The sequence below is a fragment of the Aulonocara stuartgranti genome (assembly GCF_965226115.1).
Source record: "Aulonocara stuartgranti genome assembly, chromosome: 2".
Taxonomy (NCBI): Eukaryota; Metazoa; Chordata; class Actinopteri; order Cichliformes; family Cichlidae; genus Aulonocara; species Aulonocara stuartgranti.
The window spans coordinates 36,710,792-36,736,256 of record NC_138940.1 but is presented as its reverse complement, the minus strand read 5'-3'; the positions used below and the strand labels follow the sequence as shown (position 1 = coordinate 36,736,256).

At 41.1% G+C, this 25,465-nt stretch overlaps 1 protein-coding gene across 1 annotated transcript; it reads left to right on the top strand.

Moving 5' to 3' along the window:
• Positions 1 to 26: 26 nt before the first annotated feature.
• On the top strand, positions 27 to 23,443 carry vimr2 (vimentin-related 2). Its single transcript, XM_082501707.1, has 11 exons — positions 27 to 97; positions 197 to 325; positions 2,734 to 2,872; positions 2,955 to 3,113; positions 3,305 to 3,424; positions 6,538 to 6,633; positions 10,555 to 10,683; positions 12,569 to 12,700; positions 17,128 to 17,238; positions 17,333 to 17,457; positions 22,474 to 23,443. The coding sequence occupies exons 1-11, from the start codon at positions 84 to 86 to the stop codon at positions 22,514 to 22,516; spliced, it is 1,197 nt and encodes a 398-aa protein (XP_082357833.1). The 5' UTR covers positions 27 to 83; the 3' UTR covers positions 22,517 to 23,443.
• The last annotated feature ends 2,022 nt before the right edge of the window (positions 23,444 to 25,465 follow it).

Below are 25,465 nucleotides of genomic sequence, written 5' to 3'. Positions count from 1 at the left end.
GAAATCTTATGCAGACAAACGGTGACTGCACGGCAGGTTTTTGGGCCTTACTCTTCGGGTGCATGTGAAATCGTCACTGGGTGATGTTCACGCCAAAGTTAGTCTGCTTCACCTCAGTGCAACATTCTGTTTCCCTCCAAGTATAAAATCCTCCTTCGATCTGCTGCTTCCATTTGGTTGTTGTGTCTTATCTCAGTCTGAAGCCATTCAAAGCTATGGCCATGCTCAGAGTGTCTTCCTACCGCAAGCTGTTTGAGGACGACAGCTGGAGACGAAACGGAGGGTTGAGCGTGCGGTGTGCGGGGCAATACCGGGCCTCTGTCAGGTCAGTGTGGGTTTTGCTTACCACTTTTAAGATATTAAGGTGTACAAACATGTCCACCAGTTTGTCTGTGAGGGGTATGGCATTTTAACCTGAAAAATGTTATAGATGAAATACATGAATGAGATTTCATTTAAAAGGGTAACATCTGAAATTTTCCCCTTATGATTAAAACATAGTGTACTGCTTTACATGTCAAAGGTTTCCCGGTGGATGCTGAAGAACCTTAGTGGTTATAATATCTTTATTCATCCCAAAGTTGGAAAATTATTTGTTATAGTCCTTAAGAATGAAGTTAAATACAAAAACGATGTATGACATGTACGTTGAAATTGGCCTCCCCATGACTGACTGTGAGGTTGTCAGCAAATAAGCAGAGATTAGGTTATCTGACAGATTGGTCAGATGTAATAATGTCACTATCAGTCGAGTGCTTTTTCCAGAATTCAGGACAAAATTACAATTTTATTTCTGCGGCCAGTCTCACACTTGTGGTCATAGCAGCTAGCCTAACAGTAGTAAATGATGAAAGCCATACGTTATATATTTGAGTAGCTGGTCTAAATGTTAGGCTGTGTATTATTTGTTTTGGGTTTTTGTAAAAAAACAGACAAAAAAACAAACCCTACACTAAAAGAGAGAAACCCCAACAATCCAACAACCTTGGTGACAGCGGGAAGGAAAAACTCCCTTTTAACGGGAAGAAACCTCTGGCAGGACCAGGCTCAGAGAGCTCAAGCATTAGCTGCAACTAGTTGGGGGTGAGGGGAGGAAGGCAAAATAAATTGTGGCGATCGTGGCTCAAGAGTTGGGAGTTCGCCTTGTAATTGGAAGGTTGCTGGTTCGAGCCCCGGCTTGGACAGTCTCGGTCGTTGTGTCCTTGGGCAAGACACTTCACCCGTTGCCTAGTGGTGGTCGTCAGAGGGCCCGGTGGCGCCAGTGTCCGGCAGCCTTGCCTCTGTCAGTGCGCCCCAGGGTGGCTGTGGCTACAATGTAGCTGCCATCACTAGTGTGTGAATGGGTGGCTGACAGGTTGTGTAAAGCGCTTTGGGGTCCTTAGGGACTAGAAAAGCGCTATACAAATACAGGCCATTTTTTAAATGCAGAGTGGTGTGTAAATGAATAGTAATTGGGGGGGAAAAAAGGTGAGTGAAGAAGAAATACTCTGTGCATTGTGGGAAGCCCCTAGAAGCCCAAGTTCTATCTCAGCGTAACGAAGGGAGGAGCCATATTCATCATATTCATTTTCACCTAAAACTAGTGCAATGTGTTAACTTCATTGACCTTAATTTGCAACATAAAAATTTGAAATTTTTGGGAAAAAAGTCCTGTAATATGGTCTAATAACACTCTGAAATAACATAAGTTAGAAGTTAGAACAGGATATAGTAAAAATGAGATATAAGATGACATTTTGATGAGAGAAAATGTATATGGGCTAAAATCTGACATCTGGGTATGACTTGAACCTGTCTCTAGGTAATATTAATTAAGCTGTAAACTGTAATCTCATCAACAATTATAACTTCAGAGGTTTGTGGTCTGAGACAAATTTGAAAATTCCCAAAACACCGATGTGTCAAAATGTGCTTAACAACCTAAAATGCATGTCTACATACAGCAATCAATGCATAATAGGTAGGTAAAGTAATCAGCACTGAGGTACCAACAACTGGTAGTGACAAATGTCTTCAGCGCACAGACGCCATCACAGGGTGCAATCTTTATTTGCTGTGACGTCAAACGCAGTCGAGCATTTCAAGCACAAGAGCAGAGACTACACACCTCTGCCAAGACTGAAAATTCCCTTTGCACCATGCATGAGCGGAGTCCCTTTATCCAGAATCAAGAGATTGGTTTGTGATATAGATAGAAGTTGGTGTTCCTTATCATCATCATCATCATTTTTTTAAGAGTTGACTGTTACCCTGTGTTGGTGAAGAACAGTGAAGAATCCTTCCATGAATTCCTGCATCCAGATCCAGACTGACTCCCAAACATGAGCACCTCGAAGCCTGACCTCTCTTAAATGTATCATGCAAATCCAGAATTATGAGTAAACCTGCTAAGAAATGGACAAACTGAACCAATAACTCCACGATGTCATGTTTACAGTGAAGTATATTCAGTCTGGATAAATGCCTTGTTTGGATGCCCACGAAAAACATCTCATATATGAAGTGAGAGCAATATATGACATAACATACAACACAGAAAAATGAAAGAAACACCAACAAAAGAGAACCAAAAATCACAAAATTAGCAACATTTCAGCCTTACAAAATAAAATGAAATGGAAGAAAATGAGCAGGGATAAACTTGATGAAGCCTCTCTGTATGTGTTTAATTAATTTTTCTAAAACCTTTAAAAATATTGAGTCGAGTCTTTGGTGCTTTGTGCCTTTTCTCAGGGCTGCTGCTGTTGATGACTGTGATAAGCTAGACTTTGCAGCTGCCAGGGCTCAGAACAAAGAAGGTCTGGACCAGTTTGTCCAGGACCGCACCGTCATTGCTGCCCTCAATGACCGCCTGGTCAGGCTGATTGAGCTGGTGAGGACAAACACTGTAACTGCTGCCTCTCTGCTGGTTTCTTCTGTGTATACCTCACGCTATTTAAACCTGCGCCCTTTAGGCTCGTTGTTTTGAGGACGACAATGAGTCTCTTGAATGTCAGATCACTGAGTTGGAGGAAGAGCTGAACAATCGCCAGGCCTCTTCCAGCATCACCTCCACTGTGGCGGTGCCCGACCACAGCCTGGACGCTGTGGTGGAAAGACTGGGCAAGCAGAGGGTATGTGCTGTTGGGTGTGTCTGCTGCATGTCTCTCCGTGCGATGGCATGCCTAAATGAGGTTTTCTCATATCAGTCCGCAAGCACGTCTCACGTCATGACATCAGCCGGATCACACTTTGCATAATTGTGGGCAGGTCTGATTTACAACCTTGTCAAGATCCATCAGTATCTGGCTGTTTCTCACCACAGGATGAGATTCTGAATGACACACAGGAGCTGCAGAAAGAGCTCAAGCTCCTGAAGAAAGACTATGAGAAGGCGTCGCAGCAGAGGATCTTCGTCCGGCAGGAACAACAAGATGTGGCTGAGGTAATTGTATTTGGCAAGTATTCTGTTGGTATGCATGGAAATCCCATTGCTGCTTCAGAAAAATGGTCAGGAGGGAACTCTACTCTGCTCGACAAATAAAGAATAATCTGTGCTTTTTTTTCTTTTTTAAGGACTATAAATTTATTTGAAGATTTGGTTATAACAGTAGGTTCAGTTCCAAAAAGCTAAGAGAGCACAAGCGTAGTAAAATTCAGGGTCACATCAGAGTCAACCATCCATTAATATAACCACTCAAATAATGACGTCCTTATTTGAGTGGTTATATTAATGGATGGTTGATGATCGAAGGGAGTCAGCTGGGGATTGAGCATCAGACCAAGAGGCCTCCTAGATGAGGAGGAGACCCTGAGGAAGACCCAGGACACACCGGAGAGATCACGTTTCGTAGCTTGATGCGTCGGTGTCCCCCAAGAAGAGCTGGCCTCTGCTTTGACTGCTGTCCCCATTTCACCGACCACGCGAGACGCAAAAAAAAAAAAGGATGGATGGTGATCATAGGCCCAAACACAAACGTCAGGATTCCCCACAGGGTCGTGTCATCTAGTCTGTCAAGGCTACAATTTCACTTGAAGTAAAATTATTTAGTTAGAGCTCAACTCTTAACTGAATTTACTACTGTTGATCAAAACTCACAAAACAGAGGCCATTGTTTACTAAAATTACATTTTGCAAATGTGAAACCTCAAGCAGTAAAGTTTATAATGTATAAAACTGCCCTTTAAATAAGTTTGGTGGCTGTGTCTACTTAAATATATTAGTATTAAATCACTTACTTAAAACTTGAGTATGAACCGAAGCATTTTCTCTCTGATCTGACCGTGTTGCGATAATATACTTTGAGCACTAGATGGCAGGGCTGTCAAGCATCTTCACTTCCCACTCCATCCAGCTGACACCTGGCACAGCTGCTCCTCTGTAGTGCTGCCCAGTGGGTTTTGATCACCAGCAGTCACACAGTCTGGGCTGGTGGCCCACTGCAACCTGAGCCACCAAACTTTTCTTCCCTCGCACATGCCAGAGACCATCGTTTCCTTTCCAGAACCAGGCCAGATGCGAGCGAGGCTTTCATTTGTGCCTCACAGATGTAACGCAGGCTGTGATATGGTGCCGTAATGTTCCTGCTGGCTTGGTGGGAAATCAGCAGGGAGGTAGAGGAAGAGCAGAGATGCGGAGGAGAAGAGTGAATACTACACAGATCGGCCCACAACAAGCTGCATCTTTGTCAGCATAACGTCAAAAAGCCACATTTGGTTTGTTTTAGAGCATACCGCTGGCTTTTGTGTGGTTTCTATCCTACTCCATCATCAAGGATTGCACATTTCACCTCATTTTGATTTTCTGTGGCTACAGAAAAACAGAGTGAGTCTGAGTGGATGAATTAATTTAGCATATATGGAGTTTAGATTCATTTAAAGGTAAAAACAAGGTCAGAATTACATTAGAAGACTTTCTTTTGGTCAGAATTTCAGCTGGTTTTAATCCTCATTGGGATAAAAAATAAACAGATAAATGGAGAGCACTAATCAATATTTTTATATTAAACATGTCAACAATAATACATGTGACAAGGCACCACTCATGGTGAAGACTTAAAGCTCCAACTCTTCTGCAGTTCAAACGGGAAACGGGAATCAAATTTAAATGACTGAATTTTTCCTGGTTGTTGGTGTCAGATGGCCTCGTCTGATCTATTAGGAACCATGCTTAGGGTTTACAGAGAGTAGTACAAAAAAATATATCCAATGAGCAGCGTTTCTCTGGCAGAAAATGCCTTGTTGACATCAGAGATCTGAAGGGACTGGCCTAGATGCTTTGGGGTAGCAGGAATGCAGCAGTAACTCAAATAACCACTGGTTAAAAGCAAGGTATACAGAAAAGCATCTCTGAAGGCACAACACATCAAATCGTGAAGCAGATGGGCAACAGCAGAAGAAAAGCACACTGGGTATCACTCCTGTCAGCTAAAACAGGATATGGAGGCTACAATTCACACAGGCTCACCAAAATTGGGCTATATAAGGTTGGAAAACTTTCCCTGGTCCGATGAGTCAAGTTCTGCTCCAACTTTTGGATCGTAGGGTCTGATTTGTTGTAAACCAAATGAAAGTGTGGACCCATCCTGTTGGTTCAGGCTGATGGTGATGGTGTAGGGAATATTTTAACGTGAGCATCTTTGAAATGCTACTTGAGTTTTGTATTTGATAACAAACCATGTCACAAAGCTCAACCCATCAATAACTGGCTTCTTAAACATGTTAATGAATCCATTGTACTTAAATGGTCTACATGTTCCCAGATCTCAATCCAATCCAGTAAAGCTGACAAATTTGCAACAGCTGTGTGACGCTATCATGTCAACAAACATGTGTAAGACACTTAAATTTGACCCAACATGCTTTTCCTTATTGTCTGTTATACAGTATTTTCAGGTTGAGAAAGTCAGTTGGAGCTAAAATTGCTACATAAACAGAAACGGCTTATTTTGAACAGTGAATCATGCAAAGCTACCCTAGAATTAAACTATGGAGCTGGAAATGGCAACTTGAGTAAAAGAAGTCTGTGACTGTGTGTGAACACTATGGAGCAACTACACAAACTACAACAGGTTTTTCTCCAGCTCAGAGAGTTCAGCAGCAGCAGCCAGTCTGTTTAATCTGCTGCAGTACATCACTGACCCTGCCACCCTCACAGCAGGAATCCACAACTTTACCACCAAACTCTTTCTTCCTAAATGTAAAAGCAGGCACAAACAGTAATTGCATTCAACACCAATTAATCCAGTTCTTTAAAAAGAGTAGACGAATTCAGAACCCCTGCCGGCAAATAGATTGGGTGACAAGGCTTTTGTGTCTAGTTAGCCTCCTTCTCATCTTCCTCCTCCTCCTCCCTTTTCCTCTGCATTGCGGCGTGTAGTTGCTGTTCAGTGACAGAGTGGCTGGTGCTGATTGTTCTCAAAATTGGTCTTCAGGGTGGAAACAACTTCATGTTTTTTCCACCTGTGGTTTGATTTAGTTTGCAAACTGCAGAGCACTCCTCAGACACTTCCAGAAATTAAGTTCAACTTCTCTGTTAACTTTACTTTCTTTTAACAGGAAGTGGATGCTGTGACAGCAGAGTGTTTGGCTCTGAGGGAGCAAGTGACTATCTACGAGGAGCAGCTGGCCAGCATGGAGACCCTGCACAGGACGGTGAGAGAAAGGGAGTTTGTAGCTGCAGGCTGATGAAACAGGAACAGTTTATAGTCACAGAAATGGCTCAAAATGTAGCACTTAGGTCAGACAGGAGTGTTGGAGGAATGCCCAGATCTGTGTTGACAAACGCAGCTCCTCGCGACCTTGGTCACCTTGCTGAAGAGTTGTAACCAGAAACGGCCACAACAACAGAAAAATATGAGCAGAGCATTCAATTCTAGATTCATAAAATCGCTTTTTTTAAGGGCTTTGTACTAAATGCAGTCGTTACTAGTCTTTTAATGGGAAGGAAGGTGTTTTTGGACTGTTACACTTTTAAATTTTACCTCAGGGGTTAAAGTGGGATTTGTTTAAGTGGTGGTGGAACTTAAAGATGGGCTGTTGAAAACAATTACTTGAAATAAGTCATCAAGTGATCAGCTGCTACTCTGGTACTCGCTGTTTTTTGTTGATTTACCCAGCTGAATTCAACAAGATATAAGCAGATATTTCATGAACTATATTCCTCATTTTCCAACACATAGACATTATAAACCTAGTATAAAAGTTATAATTCAGTGACTGAATCCGATCAGCATTTAAATATAACTTGATGTTTGCTATCTTTGATGTAACTTCACATTGTCCATGAACGACACAGCCTGCTCTGTATGAGTCCAACATGGCATCAGTTACTGTAAACTTCACCACAATACTGCAAACTAATCGGTATAGCATGCACGAAACTGTTAGTAGATCCACAGTATCCTCATGCAAAGTTTGAACATCATAAATTGAGTGTTTTGCAAAAATATTTTCCAAAAACATAATGCAAGAACACATAGATCATATACCTGATTTAAAAACTTTAAAATGAGTCACATGTAAGATTTTAATTTTCTGTAGAGCACCGACTGCCACTTTGCATCTGCACCATGAACAGATCACAGGAATGTGTTAATTGATATGTGAATGTGCCAAAAATTGATTGTCTGTATTTAAGCTGTTTACTTCTTGACCTGTAATGTATCAAAAACATCCCTCTCCTGAATGGTATAAATTCATTTTTGAGGCAGATCAAACATTTCTGTCTCAAGGCAAAAGCTGCAGTCAGTGTTTGGCAGAGTAACTTTTATATTTAGTTTATTTATCGAGGTAAAAAGTCTCTGTGAGATAAAAACAGTAATAGGCACCAACCTGCAGATTTAATTCCTCATTGATCGAAGATGCAGGAACACCTTCCCACTGTTCTGGGCATTTTACAGCAAACAAACAGGATGTGATTGAATTGCAGACTTTCAGTTAAAACCAAAATATTGCAAAAACATTTGATGAATTACAACCAATTTAATACACAAATATAAAATCACAAAAAAAGCATGTTATTGTCCAAAAACAGTCCTGTGAAAAAGAGAGTTTTTACTGGAGTCCTGTGTAGAACCGAGTACACTTAGCGCTTCACGAGCTTTAGCAACAACAACTTAAAGTAATTGTTTTCTGTGTGATTTTATCAGTCTCTCACATCGTTGTGGAGGAATTTTGGCCCACTCTTCTTTATAAAACTGCAAAGGTTTCACCATAGTGTTTCAATCAGGTCGAGGTCAGATCTGAGAATAATAAAAAATATGCCCATATTTTCATATCTGCATGGTAAATATGAAAGAACAACCAACTCTGGGGTTGTTAAGCATAACAAGTGGAAACAGGAGATTGAAGCTGACAAAATCTGCTTTCTGCCGAAGCTCACTTGCTGAAACATCAGTGTAAGAATTCACTGGTTTATAAAGGATTTTGTGCTAGTATCAGATTGTCATTTTATCTTCGAACTCTTGAACATGCCCCACAAAATAAAATGTATTAAGTAGCTTCTCTGCACTCAAACAAATTTTTCAACTACTCCTTTAAAAAAAGCACATGCTTGCAGCCATATTCTGTACATATCCACACACACCCCCAGCCCTCTGCACCTTCTACAATTTTCTCCACCTCACCAGGAGATGACAGGCGCACCCCGGTATCAGATCTAGAGGCTGCAGGCAGAGAGAGAGAGAGGGAGGCAGCTGAAGCAGGAGCAGCTCCATCACTCTGTGTTTTTCCTCTGCAAAGCCGGACCGCGCGGCATTTAACACACTCCCTCTGGGACACGCTCGATAACTCCCCGTCCGGGAAATGCGGCTGAATACCAAATGAAAACAGAAGTTCCCTTTGTTTTATTAACTGTTGTTATTATCGGCACTTCCAGATACCCCACATTCCCCTGAGAAATCGGCAGCCATGTCGTTATGTAGGTGCAGGGAAGAGGAGAAAAATGTTAGTCTGCCACTGCAGCTCTGTAGCAGTTCATTTTCTTTGTAACTGATGTGAGGCTGCAGACATGCATGTTGAGGCCTTTGGTCTCTGTGTGTTTGTAGCAGACAGAAAATTTACCTGAGTATACTTTTACTGCACAACACACTTGTTCCTCAGTTTTTTCTTTTACTGTTGTAGGGGTGAGCTATATCTGAAATACACTAGGCATCTATGGATATAATAAACATACATATGTGTACTAATTAATAATGCTGACACATTTTCATCAATAAAGACAAGGCTCAATTTTAAAATGTAATGCAAGAAGTCAGAGCATTGGTGGTTTGGTGTAATTGTAGCAAACATAAGGTCATATTGACCATCCATCTATACAAGTAATCACATTACTCCTGTATTTCTAATCATTTTAGACTTTTAACATGTTTCTATATAAAATTAGGTGTCTGCCCTAGTGTGCACTTCTTGCAAGAACACTTTGGTTTTGCAGGGTCTTATAGAATCAAACCACATTAAATCAGTCATACAGGTAAATGGACAATGACAGGGACTTACTTTTAGACAGAGATAGTAGCTCTCTACTGCTGGGGCTGTTGAGAAGAGCGCCATCAATAAGCTTATAGAGAGATGAAACTGATATAAGTTCAGCTTATTTGCGTTCACTTCCATAATTTGAAATCCATGATCATCTTTTTTAACTTGACTTTTAACTGCTTGACTTTAAGTCCCAACCATACTTTAATGATTCGTCCTCTCTCGTGTTCACATTTATTAAAATTATTACCAACATAGGACAGTCTTGCCAGGTGGGGTCAGCAAATTTTGGGGGGTGGCCAGTGCCCCCTCTGGCCCCCTCTTTGTAGCGCCCCTGTTCAAACCTCAGGAAGCTTCAGTTCACATGTTCTCCACACCCTTGTGTGGATTTTCTTTGAGATCTGATCTCTCCTGCCACTGGAACAACATGTCAAGTTATTACTTATTACCAGGGCACTCCTGCAAATAAGATTCTTAATATCAAAGGGTTTATGGAAGCTTGTTGCCACCACTGTTGTTTTGGTTCGTTTTTTCCAGAAGTTTAAATTAGGTGAAATTTTCCTTGCTTAAAAAATGTTTTAGAAAATATGTATTTGTACACAATGTTCATTAATATTGCGTTCACTAAGAACAAATAGATCTAAGTGTAATGTTGCAGTAGTCTAAATTTCATACAACTACCTCCCAAAATGACCTGTCATACCTCAAAATCATTGTGAAGTTAGATGAGGCTGCTTCTTTGTCCTTTGCATGATCGATATAAAACCTGTGCTTGTTCATGTTTCATCGTAGATATCCTAAAAGCTCAGACCACCTCTCAGTCAAAGGACAAAAGTTGAGACAGAGTTGATTTGGACACGTATGAAGAAGAGATACTGGGTATGCTGGGAGAAGGATGTGGGAAAAATATAGCTGCCAGACAAAGAAAGAGAAAAGTTATAGATGATGATTGTGGATGTATTAGGAAATATTAGGAGCTGAATTATAAAGAAGTAAAGTAAAGTGCAAGTCTATTAAAACTGACATTAAGAACAGTGTAATAAATAAATGTGTGTTGTTACATTCTTGTGTATTTGTATGTGTTTCGTGTATGAGCAGACAGTGGAGGATATGCTGGAGCCCAACGAAGGGATCACCCGGGCAGCAGTGATTAAATTTGGCAGCCCTGACATTGCTCCGGCTTTGGATGTAAAAAAGTACTACTGCCAACTGGCTGAGACACTCCAGGTACAACACAGAGTACATAACACACAAAACCCACAGAGAACCACACCAATACCATGCACCGGACGATCCGAGGGCCTGCGCTAAGGCCCAGTTATTAACTGTGAATCATGTGTAGAGCCCCAAAATGAAAACACGGAGTCAGAAATGAACATAATGGTGGTTTACAGGGAAAAACATGTATTCAATACATTACTGAGCCATATAATAACAAACAAACAAGAAAATAACGTATGTACACCACTGTTAACAGCTGCTAATTCTCCAGCTGTTAAAAAATCATTGTGAGAAATATAACAAAGTGGGTCTCATTAGATGAAAAAAAAGCATGTGAAAATATGATAAATAAGCATTCATGGCTTCACAGGCTGGATTCAGACAGACATCGGTTGCGATCTTTCAGTGGCTCTCAAACTGTGGGTCATACAGTCACTACATTTTGAGACTGTACTACAAAAGCAAGTTTTGTTGAATGAACTAAAAAACATAATAAATGAGTTTGTTAATGCTATCGTGTTGACCGAGTTTCACAAAAGTTAAACCTTGTTCCTTTAAAACTTGTCGGGTAAATGGGAACAAGCCCTTTTTTGTTTTTTCTTCATATCTGGGATATGCCACAAAAGGTTTGCAGAGCCACCGGTGAGCACACATGGAAACACACATCACAGCTGCTTGAGCGTTTTATGATCTCATGATCTCAGAAAACTAAACAGTTGTCATTATTTTTTTTATTTTTTTGGCCATGCATCCTAAACAGGGCACAAACGCTTCCAACAGAAATCGATCTTGTGTGGTTTTAATTTCACTTGATGATATGCTCTCCAGCTAGCCAGCCAACCTGTGCTGAGTGATTTCGTGACAGGATAAAGTAATGTGTTACAATCTCACTGTGTGTATTGGCCGGACCATGCCATGGAACGAAGTAATGTGAACAATAAGGTTGTGTTACTGGGTTGTTTTTTAATACTTCTAAGTACCTTCTGCGGTTTATATATTGGTGCAGGTCGTTCACTTCCTGTGGGTTATTTCATTATTCTTGAACTGCTTCTATTTAAATAAGAGATCTGAGTACTTTCACTTTTGACACTCTCTCCAGTGACCAGTTCCTCATCCTCTTTACGATTAACTCCAATATTCTCACCGCACCACCCTCCCTCTGTCCCTCTCAGCTTTCACAAATCACACAACGAGGCTCCCACTTGTTTTCTTTACCTCTTAACACAACATTGGGGAAGAACTTGGAAATCAGAGGTGCTGTTCTGGACCCGAACAGAATGTCTTTGTCCACCTGTGTGTGTGTGTGTGTGTGTGTGTGTGTGTGTGTGTGTGTGTGTGTGTGTGTCTTGCAGCATCGAGGTCCTGCACTGGGGTCAGACTGTAGCTCCGGTGGGTCTGACCCTCTCTGAGGTGAGGATGTCTGCCTGGTTCAGAGGTCAGGGCTGCAATCAGACTGCAGGCCGCCTTCCCAGGCTCCTTAGCTGCACTGAAGTGGACACTGGTGTTTGTGTGCATTTAATATGGAGACATGACTAAGGGATATCTGCCTGTCTACGTGTGTTTCTTGTTCTTTAAAACGCCATCTATTTACTCTCTCCCTCCCACTCAGGCTCTTGCCTCGCCAGCTGGACACCGTCCTGTCTGTGCCTGGCCTCGATTACGAGACGCAATTGTCTCGATGCTAAAATGATTGCTATTGGTTGTGAGCAGTAATGGTGATTGCTGGCGGACTCCTACACACCTGTGCGCCCTCAATGTTTTGGCTAATGATGAAACTGGTGTACGCAAGGAGAGCTAGTATGAGAGACTCTGATTGCTCCCCCTGCCAAAGTGCACTTAATTACTCAAAAAGATCCCAGCAGCACTGACTTCTCATCTTGTGTCTCTTCAGTATGAGTGCGGTGCAGCCTCCTCTGCTGTGGTCCACAGTGGCGACGGAAAGGAAGTGGAAGTGGGAGGAACTGGAGGGTCAACGGTCAAAGACTTGACAAAGATAAAGGACGCCGGTGAGATAAAGATGCTGGTGAGTGTTCTCCCCCTGCCCTTTCTTTAAAGAGTTAGTTGAGCCAAATTACACAAAGCACATACGCTTAGCATAGTTTGTTTGGAGTAAACTTGAGCTTTACATCAGGGCAGGGCGTTTTGGTTGCATTTGCCAAGCTTTTAAGTTCTTCTGAACTTCTTGCACGAAAAGGAAGCTAGTTGATCCAAAAAAGGAAAAAAAAAAAAAGATTTACCCATTTTATGTACGCCTACAGCAACTTATATCTGGTACAAACAGTCACAATTAAAGCCAAAAGATCATTTGCAGTTTATAGTGTAATAGAGCATAACATTATGTGATTGTTATGTTTCATATCTTTGTTTTGGCCACATATATTTGGAAACCAGACCATGATGAACATTCTTTATGAATGAGTTATATATTAAATAACGCAGTGAATTGTTCTTCAACATATGCTTTTGTTTGCCACTAAGACATGGCCTGAAACAACTCATGTTAGGGAAACCATCCAGCATCATACAGTAAGTTCTACAAGTAAGTGTAACAAGAATCACCCCCCTGCTTCTTTTCATAAGTAAACAAGTGTGAGGAGAGCAGATATGACATGTTTAATATTTTCCCGGCTGAAATCATACCAGACACAACACACGCAAACGGGGTCAATTTTATCCTTTTTATACATATACCTCTGATCTGCTTTCATATCAAAAACATGTGAAACATTAAGTACCAAGTTCAACATTTGCAAACCACCTTTAGCAACGTGGACTAAAAGTAACTGTTTTTTAAGTGACTATATCAGTGTCATCGTCATTGCTGTGGAGGAACTCCTCAGTGTTGCTTTGGTTTATTGAGATGTGCATGAATTAGTTTATGTACAGCTTTTTTTAGGTCCCACCACAGCATTTTAATTGGGTTGAAGTTTAACTGTGTAGCTCTGTTGTAGATTTGCTGGTGTGATTGGGATCATTGTCCTGTTGCGTGACATAGTTTCAGCCAAGCTTGAGCTGTAGGAACGTTGTCCTCGCAACGTGGATGAAGAAAAAACCCCAATGATCACCTCTCAGAGTGACATCTGATAGGCCGTGTTTAGTTTCAGGTGAAATATGGAACTGTGGGTTATCCTCGGAGATTTCCACTTCGGTTTTGTCTGTCCGTTTTTTCAGTAGATCTGTGGTTTGCTTAGACGAATCTTTGCAAATCTAAACTGTGCTGCCATGTTGTTTCAGACTGAACAGGCTTTCTTTTTGAAGTTTCTTTGAGTATTTCACAGTCTGACTTTGAGGTGAATTTGCTGGGAACATTCCAGGATTGTGTTAACACAACGTTTGTCTCCAGACCAGGAAACTGCACAAACTTTTGCTTTATAGAGGCGGTCACATTTGGTGACGATCAGTAAATTAAATAATATATGATTAGCCGCACCTGGCTACTACTTACCCTCCTGATATGGAAGCACTAAAGGTGTACTGAACAGTACTGTGAAAGAGTCCTGTAAAAACTTTTCTCTTTCTTCATGACGCTATGAGAGTGATAAAATCTTCTCATGTAACTCTTGGCATGAAAATTATTATTTTTTTGGTTTTTTTTTTTTTAAATGTTTTGAGCTCCACAATCAACACTCACTTGACTTCTGCCTCCACACCTGTGAGAAATATAAAATCAAAACGCTCTGCAGGGCTGCTGATTGCAACAGCCGAATGAGAGAATATTGTTTTTGAGGTGATCAGAGCTTTACACATCATTTAAGTCCTTTAGTTACTGCCTGCTGATAGTGATCTTCCCATAATACATTTTCAACCTCTTTACTGAAAAAGGAAAGGGTTTTAACATCTATCAGCTGGCTCTGTGTCGGTCATCAGCTCCTAAATCAGATGTAATGGTGAAAATGAATGGTTTCCCACAGCAGGCAAAGGGAGTTGAGAGCGGCTGAGTGACAGCAGAGCAACAGTGTGGGAGATCCTGCTGACCAGAGTGTTTACTCTGCGGACGTTTTCAGCAGGAGATGTGAAGAGCTCGACTGCAGCTCACACAGGATTTATTGCTCTCTGTGTCCTCAGTTATATTAAGTACAGTCTTTCAGAGCGCCTGCAGTGTCATAGGCATCTTTATACTTCTCACACACACACTGAGTGGAAAGGAAATGAAGCTTAATTTGTCATCCTGCAAGCAAAAAAAAAAATAAATTAAAAGGTGCCAAGGGAGCAAAGAGACTTTGAAGGAAACAGACAACAAAGTGAGACGTGAATGAAAAGACAAACCAGGAAATGGTGACTCAGGTAAAAACACCTCTTATAGTCCACCCTGGTCTTATTAGCATCCGTCAGTGGTCTGACCACAGCTGGCACCCAACCACATCTGTAGCAAACATGGTGGTTTGGTTCTCATTAGTGTGGCTCTACCTTTCAGCTCTTTAAATAAACATCAAGCCTCTGTAACCTCAGCACAAGTCTCCCAACATCATCTACTTTTCTTTAATATTCAGCCTCACTTTTTGCTCTGTCCAGGCTGACGGATGGACAGCACGGCCTGATCTGCTCTGTTTCCTCTTCGTCTGTGATGGATGCCTCGGGTCTGGTTTCTCACTGAGAGACAACATGGCCAAACAAACCGATTGCAGTGAAATCAGGCCTGACACACAAATGTATATAATAGAACAGGCTCTGATGGGTTTATCCGCCACCGCTCGCGTATACATACAAGGCCAGGCTCCACTTATCATGCCAAGGAGAGTAAGTGAGTCACACAGTTTGGGAAGTCTCCATCAGCCTGTGAGTAGTAATCGGGTCGTCTTCTGGTCACATGATCTGGCTGAAAGACGAGCAGGACTGCCTGGATCCCCATCTGGCTGTGACAGCTAATTGTTGAACTTCAGTGATTGCTGTAATTACTCACGGCGGGGGAAGGGATGCTCCTCAGTTAGTTTGTGGTGAAAGTAAAGTAACCTGTTCTGTCTGTGTTTGCTGGGTTAATTTGCATACTTCAGTTGTAGTTAGAGCTCAGTTTAAATCCATGTTTTCAGTTAGTAATGATGAAAAAGTGCCACTGGGACTGATGGGAGTAGCTTTAAATCAGAGGTATGTAGTTGTTAACTAAAATACAAAATTTTGCCCAGTTAATGTCAAGTCAGGAGGCTAAGGAAGTAATTATAATTCCTCCTGAGGGGGGGTCATAATTGTGTGAACCAAATTTCATGGCAGTCTATCCAATAAATCCTCAGATATTTCCTCTTAAAAACGTCAACTTTGTAGTGGTGCTAGAAGAATTGTCGGGGGATCACCAAATTCTGCAGAAGTCGCCATCTGGAATCAATGAATGTCTGTTCAATATGCCATGACAATCTAATATACACTGATCGGCCACTACATATAATATTGTGTAGGTTCGACTCATAGCACCAAAGCAGCTCTGATTGGTCAGGGCATAAACACAGGTCCAGATTTTGATCTGGGGAGTTTGGAGGCCATGGAAAGGTCCCTGGCTCTCTGTCATTTTTGGGGGTTCAATAGACCGTTATGTCCCACTAAGGGAGGTTGCTGCCATCAGGGGGTGATATGGGAGACATGGGTTGTGTGTGTAAAGGTTGGCGGCAATTTTTAGGTGGATGCGAGGTTTCAAAATAACATCCACAGGACATTTTCCAGGAGAAGATCACATTGTTGAGAGAAAAAATTGTAGTATTCACATCAACTGTCAGTGGTTTTGATTTTTTCACGTTTCCTAATGTCATTAGCAAGGACCCTCCCAAACCTGAATAAAATAAAAACATTTATCTATGATGAAACAACAAGCCAGGTCAGATGCTATGATTTGGAGAATGCCTTACTTGCCAGTGGCTCCTTGGCCTGGCGGGTCGCTCTCATATCATCCAACTGATGCATAACATTCAACTTGTTATGGTGTTGGCTGCCATGTTTATAACTATCGATTTATTTTTAAATATCTAGCAGCAATGGATAAACATTAGCATTCATCTGAGTCCTATTTCTGGCCATCTGACAACTACAAACTGACGACTAACATCTGCTCTTGTTCTTGGCCTCATTTGTTGATAATTTTTCTGAAGTTCAGAAGTGAGACCACAGCCGAAACAATCCCCTTCCATTTGTATCTCTAAAAATGCTTAAATGCCCCACATGTCTATTTCTTCACATTTCCATGTCTCCACATTTTTCTCAGTTTGTAACTCGGCCTCAAAGCAGTCTTCATTTAATGTGAAATGCAGTTTAAGGCTGATAAGAAGGTTGCCATTGACCAAAGGTTGAAGCTCTTTGTTGTCTTACTGAAGTGCTCCTCAGCTGCTGTTCTTGAACTGAACATGAACACGAGGGCACTAAAATGTTGTGGTATGGGATTATTACATTATCGGTAACAAAAGAATTCAATATACAAGCAATTTTGCAGATATATGTTCAATGAATAACTCCTTCTCTTTATTCCTGAAGATTTCAGAGCTACAAAAGGAGCTTGCTGAGCTCGAGAAGCATAACGAGGAATTGGAGGACGAGGTTGAAATGAAGAAGGCTGAATACATGGATGAGATTGCTGATCTAGAGGTATAACAGGGGAATGATTAATGCAGTTGAAACCTATATTCTGTCATTCAACTTCATCCTCTGCTGCTCTGTGTGGGTGTGTGTGTGACATTAGGTGACTATAGATGAAATGAAGTGTCAGAAGGCCAATTTCCAAGAACAGATGAAGGAGCAGTGTGAAGACTATAAGTTTCTGTTCACTCAGAAGATGGCCAGAGACATGGAGATTGCTGCTTACAGGTCAGATGGTTGATGTTTTTAATTATACTTAATAACAGACAACTCTGGCTTCAACATGTGAGTAAAATTAGATAATCTAATCAGTTTCGCATTGTGATAATAGAAGAGAGAACTTAAAAACTAGAAATTAAAAGTTTTGGTTGACCTCAGGGTCAGGCCATGCAATGCTCATCTAACAGCTAAAGCTTGGCTAAAACTGAGTCATGCAACAGGACAATGATCCCATGACTGAAATGGCTAAAAAAAAAAGTCATATAAAAACGCCTTAACAGAGCTGTGGATACACGAATGCCTGCAAATCTCAGTGAACTGAAACAATAACTTAAAGAAGAGAAAAGGGACATTCAGAGAATGATAACATGGTTCTACGTGCTGTTGAATTAGGAAGTGTACTTTGTTTTTCACAGGACTGTAAGTCAGGTTACAGTAGCAGCCTCAGAAGGGTATTCCAGATGTTCCTTTCCTCAGCAGCGTATTCCAGTTCTCTAGCATCCCAAGGCTCTCCCAGTCTAGACAAGATATACAATCTCTCCAGAGATTTCTGGATCTGCTGTAGGGTGTGATCAGAGCTCCGAGCTCCCTCTGGATGTCTGAGCTCCTTACTGTATCTCTGTAATCCCATTTTATATTACGGTGAATTATAGATGCAGTCTAGGCATCCATTACTAGTATGAAGTGATAATGCTCAGATTTACTCTCTTGTTTCAATACTCAAGGTTTTACAACAGTAATCCACAAACCAACCACATCACATCGTGACAATATGTTAATGTTGGATACAGTCTATAATGGAGTCGTATATAAATGGTTGCAATTTTGTATCCGTATAAAGCAACTTGTTACATTGTATATTCGATAGTTATTATTGGACTCTAATGTAATAATAAAACTGATAAAATGGTTCAAATGGTTATGGTAAAATCGAATAATTTAATAGTTTATTAATTGTAATGCATTGCAGTTGATGATTAATTAATTCATAATTGATTTTAAGCATTTTCAATCATAACAAGGTCAGTATTCTGCTTTGTTTTGCAGATCATGTATTTCAGATATTGACTTTATAGCAGTACTTTAATTTAACCTTAAAACTTAAAGCACTATGATGGACTGTAATGTACAAGTGCTTATCCACGCCTCTTTTGCACGTTTTAAAATGAAGAGCTTGCATGAATATAAACCTCTGTGCCTTCACGATCCTCATTTCAGGGCTGCGGGTTGTTATTCTTAAGGGAGACCAATAAAATTTTACACACACACACTATGCCACACACACGAGAAGACTTTGGGATGACTTGATTTAATTGTTAGTGAGACTGTCAGTCAAGAGGACAGCCGTGTCTGCTGGAGAAATATTCCAAGAAAAACACTGCATCATTTGATTTCAGTGATTAGTTTGTCATCCCCTGTTAAAGGTGCTGAAGTCATAAAGTCAGCTGCCGTAATATCTGATTGCAGTTAATATCTACAGACTCTGAGGCATACAGTGGATTCTCATCTCTGTGGTAGAGGCTAAAATGAAAACAGATGTCCGCCTCAATGCTCAAAAAGGTGCCACATAATATTTAAACATGTCAGGAGAAATGAGCTGTTCGGGGCAAAGCACATAATGGCCTTGAGACGATTTTATTAAACTGAAATTAGCTCAAAGCTCTGTTTCCATTTGGAATTCTTCAAAGATGAGAAAACCACCAATATCCCAAAATCTTTTTCTAAAAGCTCTACTGTGAGTAATGCAAGGAGTGTTTCCACAAGATCCGGTGTATAAGCCCAGTATTGTCAAGCGCCTCATACAGTGCCACCTGGATATCCGTGATTTCCATTATAAGATATTCCTGAACACAAAAGGCTGACATCACGGGCCAACTGGGTTCACAGGAAATGTGCTGTGGTTTCCTGTGCGCGACCTTGAAGAAGTTTCATGTCATCCCCTCTGTTCATTGAGGTTGTTTAACCATCTGCCATCCTGGTATGTGGAGTGACGCACTTCAGCCATCCCTTCCCGCTGCCACAGGCTTCCTCCTGGTCCTTCCATCACCCATCCAACTGCATCTGACCATCTGACCCCAGGGGGGCCCCCAATGCAGGCCTGAGCTCAGACCCTCAAAATACCTCATTAGAATGGGCAAAGAGGACCTCACACTGACAGCACTATGTGCTGGGCCTCTGCCAGCTCTTCTCCATGCCAGCCTGTTAATGTCAGTTCACCCCCCACCCACTCCGTACACACATTTACAAATTCGCCACAGTTTTAATTCCCTCTCATTACCCAGCAGACTGTCCCAAAGACACACGGGCGATGCCAACTTCTTTCCTTCCTTTTCTTCATTTACTATATGTTTTGTCATCCGTGATTAAAGCCATGAATAAGAAATGAAAATGGGGATTGTTTATTCTCTCTGTGCCGTGGCAAACTGTCTGCAAAGAAGACCCTAATGACCCTGGGCTGCCGTTACTGGGTGGCTTATCGCCTGCGAAAGCACCTCAGAGCAGTTTGGGCAGATGCTCCCTACTTTTGCTTACTGCTAATGTGATCCATATTACACTGTAATTCTCTCTACTGTTCTTTGTGGTCTGCTCCTGCTGCTCCATGACGCAGCAACAAGTAGCTCATCTAAGAACAAGATCCTTTATTTACTTTACTATGAGGTTTCGTTTTTATATTACCGATATATCAAATGACTCCCCTCTTCCCCTTTTGAGCTTCTTATTTTGTTTCAGTTTCTCTGCTCTCATCACCTGTGTTGGAGTTATGTAGAAAAAGCAGAGAAAAGGTGCTTGTGTGAATGGGTAAAGTTGTATAAAGGGCTTTAAATGCCTATGTACAAAGAAAAGTGCTACAGAGAACTGGTCCATGGCCATGACTGTCATTGCAATAATGGGCTTTTAACTGTTGTTTCTATGAACTGTTGCTTTGCTTGGGTGGAATGATTGTACAAAATATATCTTCAATGACTAAAATGGAATTGGAATTTATTTAGGATTTTTTCAGAATCATACATACAGGCTTAAATATATGCATACACGCTCACTAATATTTGGTTAAATGTCCCAGAGCTTAATGCTACCACCACCATGCCAGACAGTTGGCACTGCAGTCTTTGGCTACGTTCACACTGCAGGCGAAAGCGCATCAAATCCGACTTTTTTGACCCTCTGCGACCCATCTATCCGATCATGGTCTGACAGTGTGAACAACACAAATCCGATATTTTCAAATCCGATCTGGGTCACTTTCGTATGTGGTGCTGAATCCGATACATATCCGATGTTTTAGAAAGCGACTGCTGTTTGAACGGTCATGTCGCATTAAATCCGTCTTTTACGTCACTGACACAAGACAGACGCCAATTATCAGTGCCGGAGAAGACATCGTGAACGCTTCCTGGCCATCCAGTGTAGATGTCAGTGAAACTGTTGGGAAGACAACGTTGGAGAAACGTGAACATTTTATTTGTACTGTATAATCTGCAGATTCTGACAGAAATCTGCAGCTATCCTTTGAAGCAGCGCTCCTCTAAAACAGCAATAAGGATCAATATTAGGTTATTTACATTATTATGTAAATAACAATAACTTAAAGCAAAAATTGGGAAATGTAAAGTCCGAAGTCTTTATATTAAGGGCCATCAGTCAAACAATACTGTTTGCTCTGGGTCTAAACAGAGCGCGTTGTGTGTGACGTCTTCTTTTGCGCATGCGGGCCGCTTTGAGCGTTCACACTAGAGCGCGTTTGCTGTCGCATTTTATTTGTAGTGTGAACGAGCAGACAAAAAAATCGGATTTGATCAAAAAATCGGAATTGAGCATTAAGACCTGCAGTGTGAACGTAGCCTTAGATTTGAAAGCCTCGCCTTTACTTCTACGACTCTTGTCATTGTGGCCAAATTTGCCTTGTCTAAACATAAAATCTTTCTGCAGAAAGATTTTGGCTAGTTCTTGTGGGAAGCTGCTAATTTCAGTCAAGCTTGAAGATGCTGATTTTGGAGCATGGGCTTCAATCTGGTTTTGTACCCTCTCAATTCATGATGATCTAAAACTCACATCACTGTAGACAGTAATGCAGTTTCCAGTTCATGGCAGGCTTGAGCTTTAGTGGTTCTTAGGCTGTTTTTAATCATGCTAACCACTTTCCTCTCATCTAACAGTCTTCCTGTCTTCTGCCTGTCTCACATTGACTTCACCCTTTTTGTGTATACAGTCAATGCAGTCGATATTATCCTCAGAGATGAAAAACAAGTGAAACAGTGTTCAACTTAAATCCACATTAAATCCATTCAAGTGGAGAAAACCATGACTTCAAATTCTGACGGTACTCTATATGCTAGTTGTGGAACTGGCGATAATATGTCATGTTATATGAGAATAACATAAAATGATGGGCGAAAGTCCTGGGTCACCACAGCAGCTGCTCAGCCATGGAAACGCTTAACACAAAGTTCCCGGTGCACAGTTTGTGTGCTGATGTTAGTGATGGAGGATGTTTGGAGCTCTACAGTTACTGAGTCAGCAGAGCAGTGAAGGCGTTTGTGCATCATGCCCCCTCAGCACTTGACGATCCTGCTTCTGTTTTCTTGTCAGCTACTTTGGTCTGAGTGCCTATGTTTCCTAACGTCCTCCGCTTTGCAATCACTTGCAGTTGATGATGAAATATCTAAAAGGAACAAATTTCACAAACTGACTTGTTGCAAAAGGAACTTCCTGTTTAGCGAGCTCATTTGAACTGCTTGATCTTTCACAAACGCTTGTACAGTCTGCCTGCATGGCTAGGTGTTCGATTTTAAACAAGAAGTACCTTAGCTTATTTGTGTAAACTCTTTTTAGGCTTTTATTAAGGTTAAGCATGTTATTAAATGAGTGATGAGCTGTTTACTTGGCTTGTCCAAACTAATTGAGTAACTGAGAAAATAATGTTCTACTCTGGATCTGCCAATATATGACTAATTAGTGAATGCCGTTCCTGCTTCTGTGAGTTATAACCTGTGTGTTGTGTTTTTATGTGCTTCTGTTGTTCAGGAGTCTTGTGGAGGAAGAGGAGGAGAGACTGTGCAGCCTGTGACTTAAGCCTGAGCAGTCAGATCGGCTGTCCTGACTGTGGTTGTGCTCCCCAACACAGACAAAAGACAAACGCGTAAAAACAGACCCCATTTCTGCACTTCGATGAAGCTTAACGCAACGATTCGGCAATTTGAGCAGACGTAAACTTAGTATGACAGATTAATGCTGTCTGGAGGCCTACAGTAAGCCGGGCCATTGATTACAGGTTTCTGGCAGATGACCCTGATACTCCAAGAAAGATGGAGCTGTCTAAAACTGGTGGGGGCTGTGGGATGAGTGTGTATCCGTGCAGCGTCTGGAAGGGATATTTCGTTAAGTGGGGTTTTATCTTTACCAGCTCTCTGATATGACTCATAAATGCTTTGTCCCCTCTTTGTTGAACAAGACTGACACGCAATCGCAGATAAACACACACACACACACGCACACACCCTCAACTGTGCGGCTCCGCGGAGTCATTCCCGCTCTGATATCACCTCGTCCATCACTCAGCCTCTGTCTGGCTCTTAACCTGCGACCCCGTCACTGTTAACAAAGACAATGACGGCTCTCTCTTTGGTAACTAAAAGCGTTTCGCCTTCCCTTTGCTTTTTCAGCCATACATTTGAGTTGGTTTTGACGGCTGAGAGTCCAGCGTGCTGTGTTTGCTTTTCAAATGGTTCATGAAGTTATTTTTCTGCAGCTCTTTCAAAATGAGCACCTGGATCTTTCCACAAGAAAAACTCTGTGTGATTAATCATTGCTTCTTTCAAAAGCAGTGTCCCAATTTACTGTCATTTCGGAAATAAGCATTCGGTAATACATTCCCTAGTAATCTTTTCCTTATTTTCTACACAATGTTAAAGCCGTCTGCGATAAATCATTTTTGGTTGCTGCCTCTGCACAAGCATCAAAATGTACTTTAGATTTAAATTGATTAAAACTAGTTGCTTGAGAGATCAACCCACGGTGTGTGATTTCTTTTGTTAAAACTCCTGGTTCATGAGAACCCCTTGTGAATCCTCAGGCTTAAGACTTTCTCCCATACTGTAGAGCAGAGTGATTTATGTTCAGTGAACCTTCTTCCATTCATCTTCATGCTTAACGTGAGATTTGCACATTCCCAGCAATTAGGGATCTCAAAGGCTTGTTAGCTCTGCCACAAAGATGAAAAATGCTGCTAATAACTGATCAGATAAGATTAGCCACACTCCATGAACTTGAGCTCAGTGACTGGGGAAGTGGTTGTGTGGCATCGGTGACTTCTTTAAATGCCCCGACATGAAGAATGGATGGCTCAGAAAGGGTTTTCTCAGAGAATAGGAAATGGAGGGTTTTTCTTTCTTTCTAATATTTAAAGCTTAACAACGTCCCAGTGCTTCCAAAATATTCCTCATACTAAAAATGTAGCAGGAACTGCACCCTAACATGCCGTATTTTAGGAAAGTCACCCTCTTTCCTGGTCTTGTGCATTGTTGCTATGTACAGGAAAAGTGATGCTGTACACATCCTTACCCATTTCCTCACACAGAACGACCACCGTTAGTGATTATGGAGTAATTTTCCTCCTGAAATGTAGAGCCAGGAAGACAGATGTAAAAAAATGGGACTTTGGGGAAAATTTATTGAAAAGTAGTTTCATGTGCAAACATTGTGTCAAAAACATCAAAGAGGAAAACACAATACTCATAGAAAAAGAATCCCACAGCAGAACGTTATCTGGAAATTAAACTTGGGGAAAAAAGCCTAGAAATAGAAGAGAAGGCGATCACTCTAAACTGAACTAGTTTTTCTCATCACCGATGCTTCCATACATGCTTAATGCTATTAGCAAGTGATGCTAGTCTAATGAATCGGAGCTGGGGTGAATACAAATACACTTTTATGTTTTTAATTTAAGTTTAAATCTGGTGCAGATGTTCTATCGTCATTATTAGCGAGTTAAGTTACTTCACAAGTCATTTACACATGAAAACACCTAAAAGACAACTTTTATGTGTATTTCCAAAGACCTGTTAGCTGAAAAACTGGCATCTCTCAGGAGACGGTGCAATGTGTGCCAAAAAGTTTGAGGAAATTGCATAAGTGGAGAACAAAAGAAAAAGTGGCAATCCTAAAAATAAAGATATAACCATCTAAAAACATGTACAGCAGATGAACATCATCTGAAAGTCATGTCCTTAAGAAACAGGAAAAATACTCACACTTGTATTTTATTTGCATTTATTTATTTTTATTTGTTTGCTTTTAAAGTCACTACATCAGCGCTAACATTGACAATTACATAACGTTTTTATTAAACACATATTTGGTTGTTATGGTTCCTCGATAAAAAGCTGAACTAATTACAATAATTGAACTGGACTTTTCCATGTTTGTGCTGTTAGCACCACTTTAAGGGAGTTATTTAACATAATATGTCATTTTCTCTGTGTTACAGACCATCCAAGGAGACTTTGTTTGACTTTTAGTCTGTCATGTTCTTTTAGCTTTACCATTTTCTTAGTTCATTTGCTATAATTTGTGACTGTGTTGCACTTGTATGGTTTATTTTGCCTGCTAACCAAGCTAGCTATCGTTAGCTAATAACCTAGCACTGCACCCTTTCATCCAAACACAGTCACTTCTGACTAACAGAACTTCAGCACTAAGGCCTCAAAATCAATGGATGTTTATGCAGTCTATCGTTAACATGAGTCATTCCTGTGTTCCCAGGGTCCTACGTTCTCCAGATTTATGTGGTACATAATCGGAACATGACAAGAGATCCTGTGTTCCCAGGGTCCTGATGCATGTACCCTAGCTTTATAGCATATATTCAGAACCTGAAAAACACATTACCCAGGTCTGTATGCACTTATGACATGGGCTTTTGTGGGAAGTTCTGGGATTTTGATAGCCACCGGTGTGTATAGTTGTTTTAACACTACCCCCAACCCCCAAGAAGTAAAAATATTCAAGGAGAGGAGTA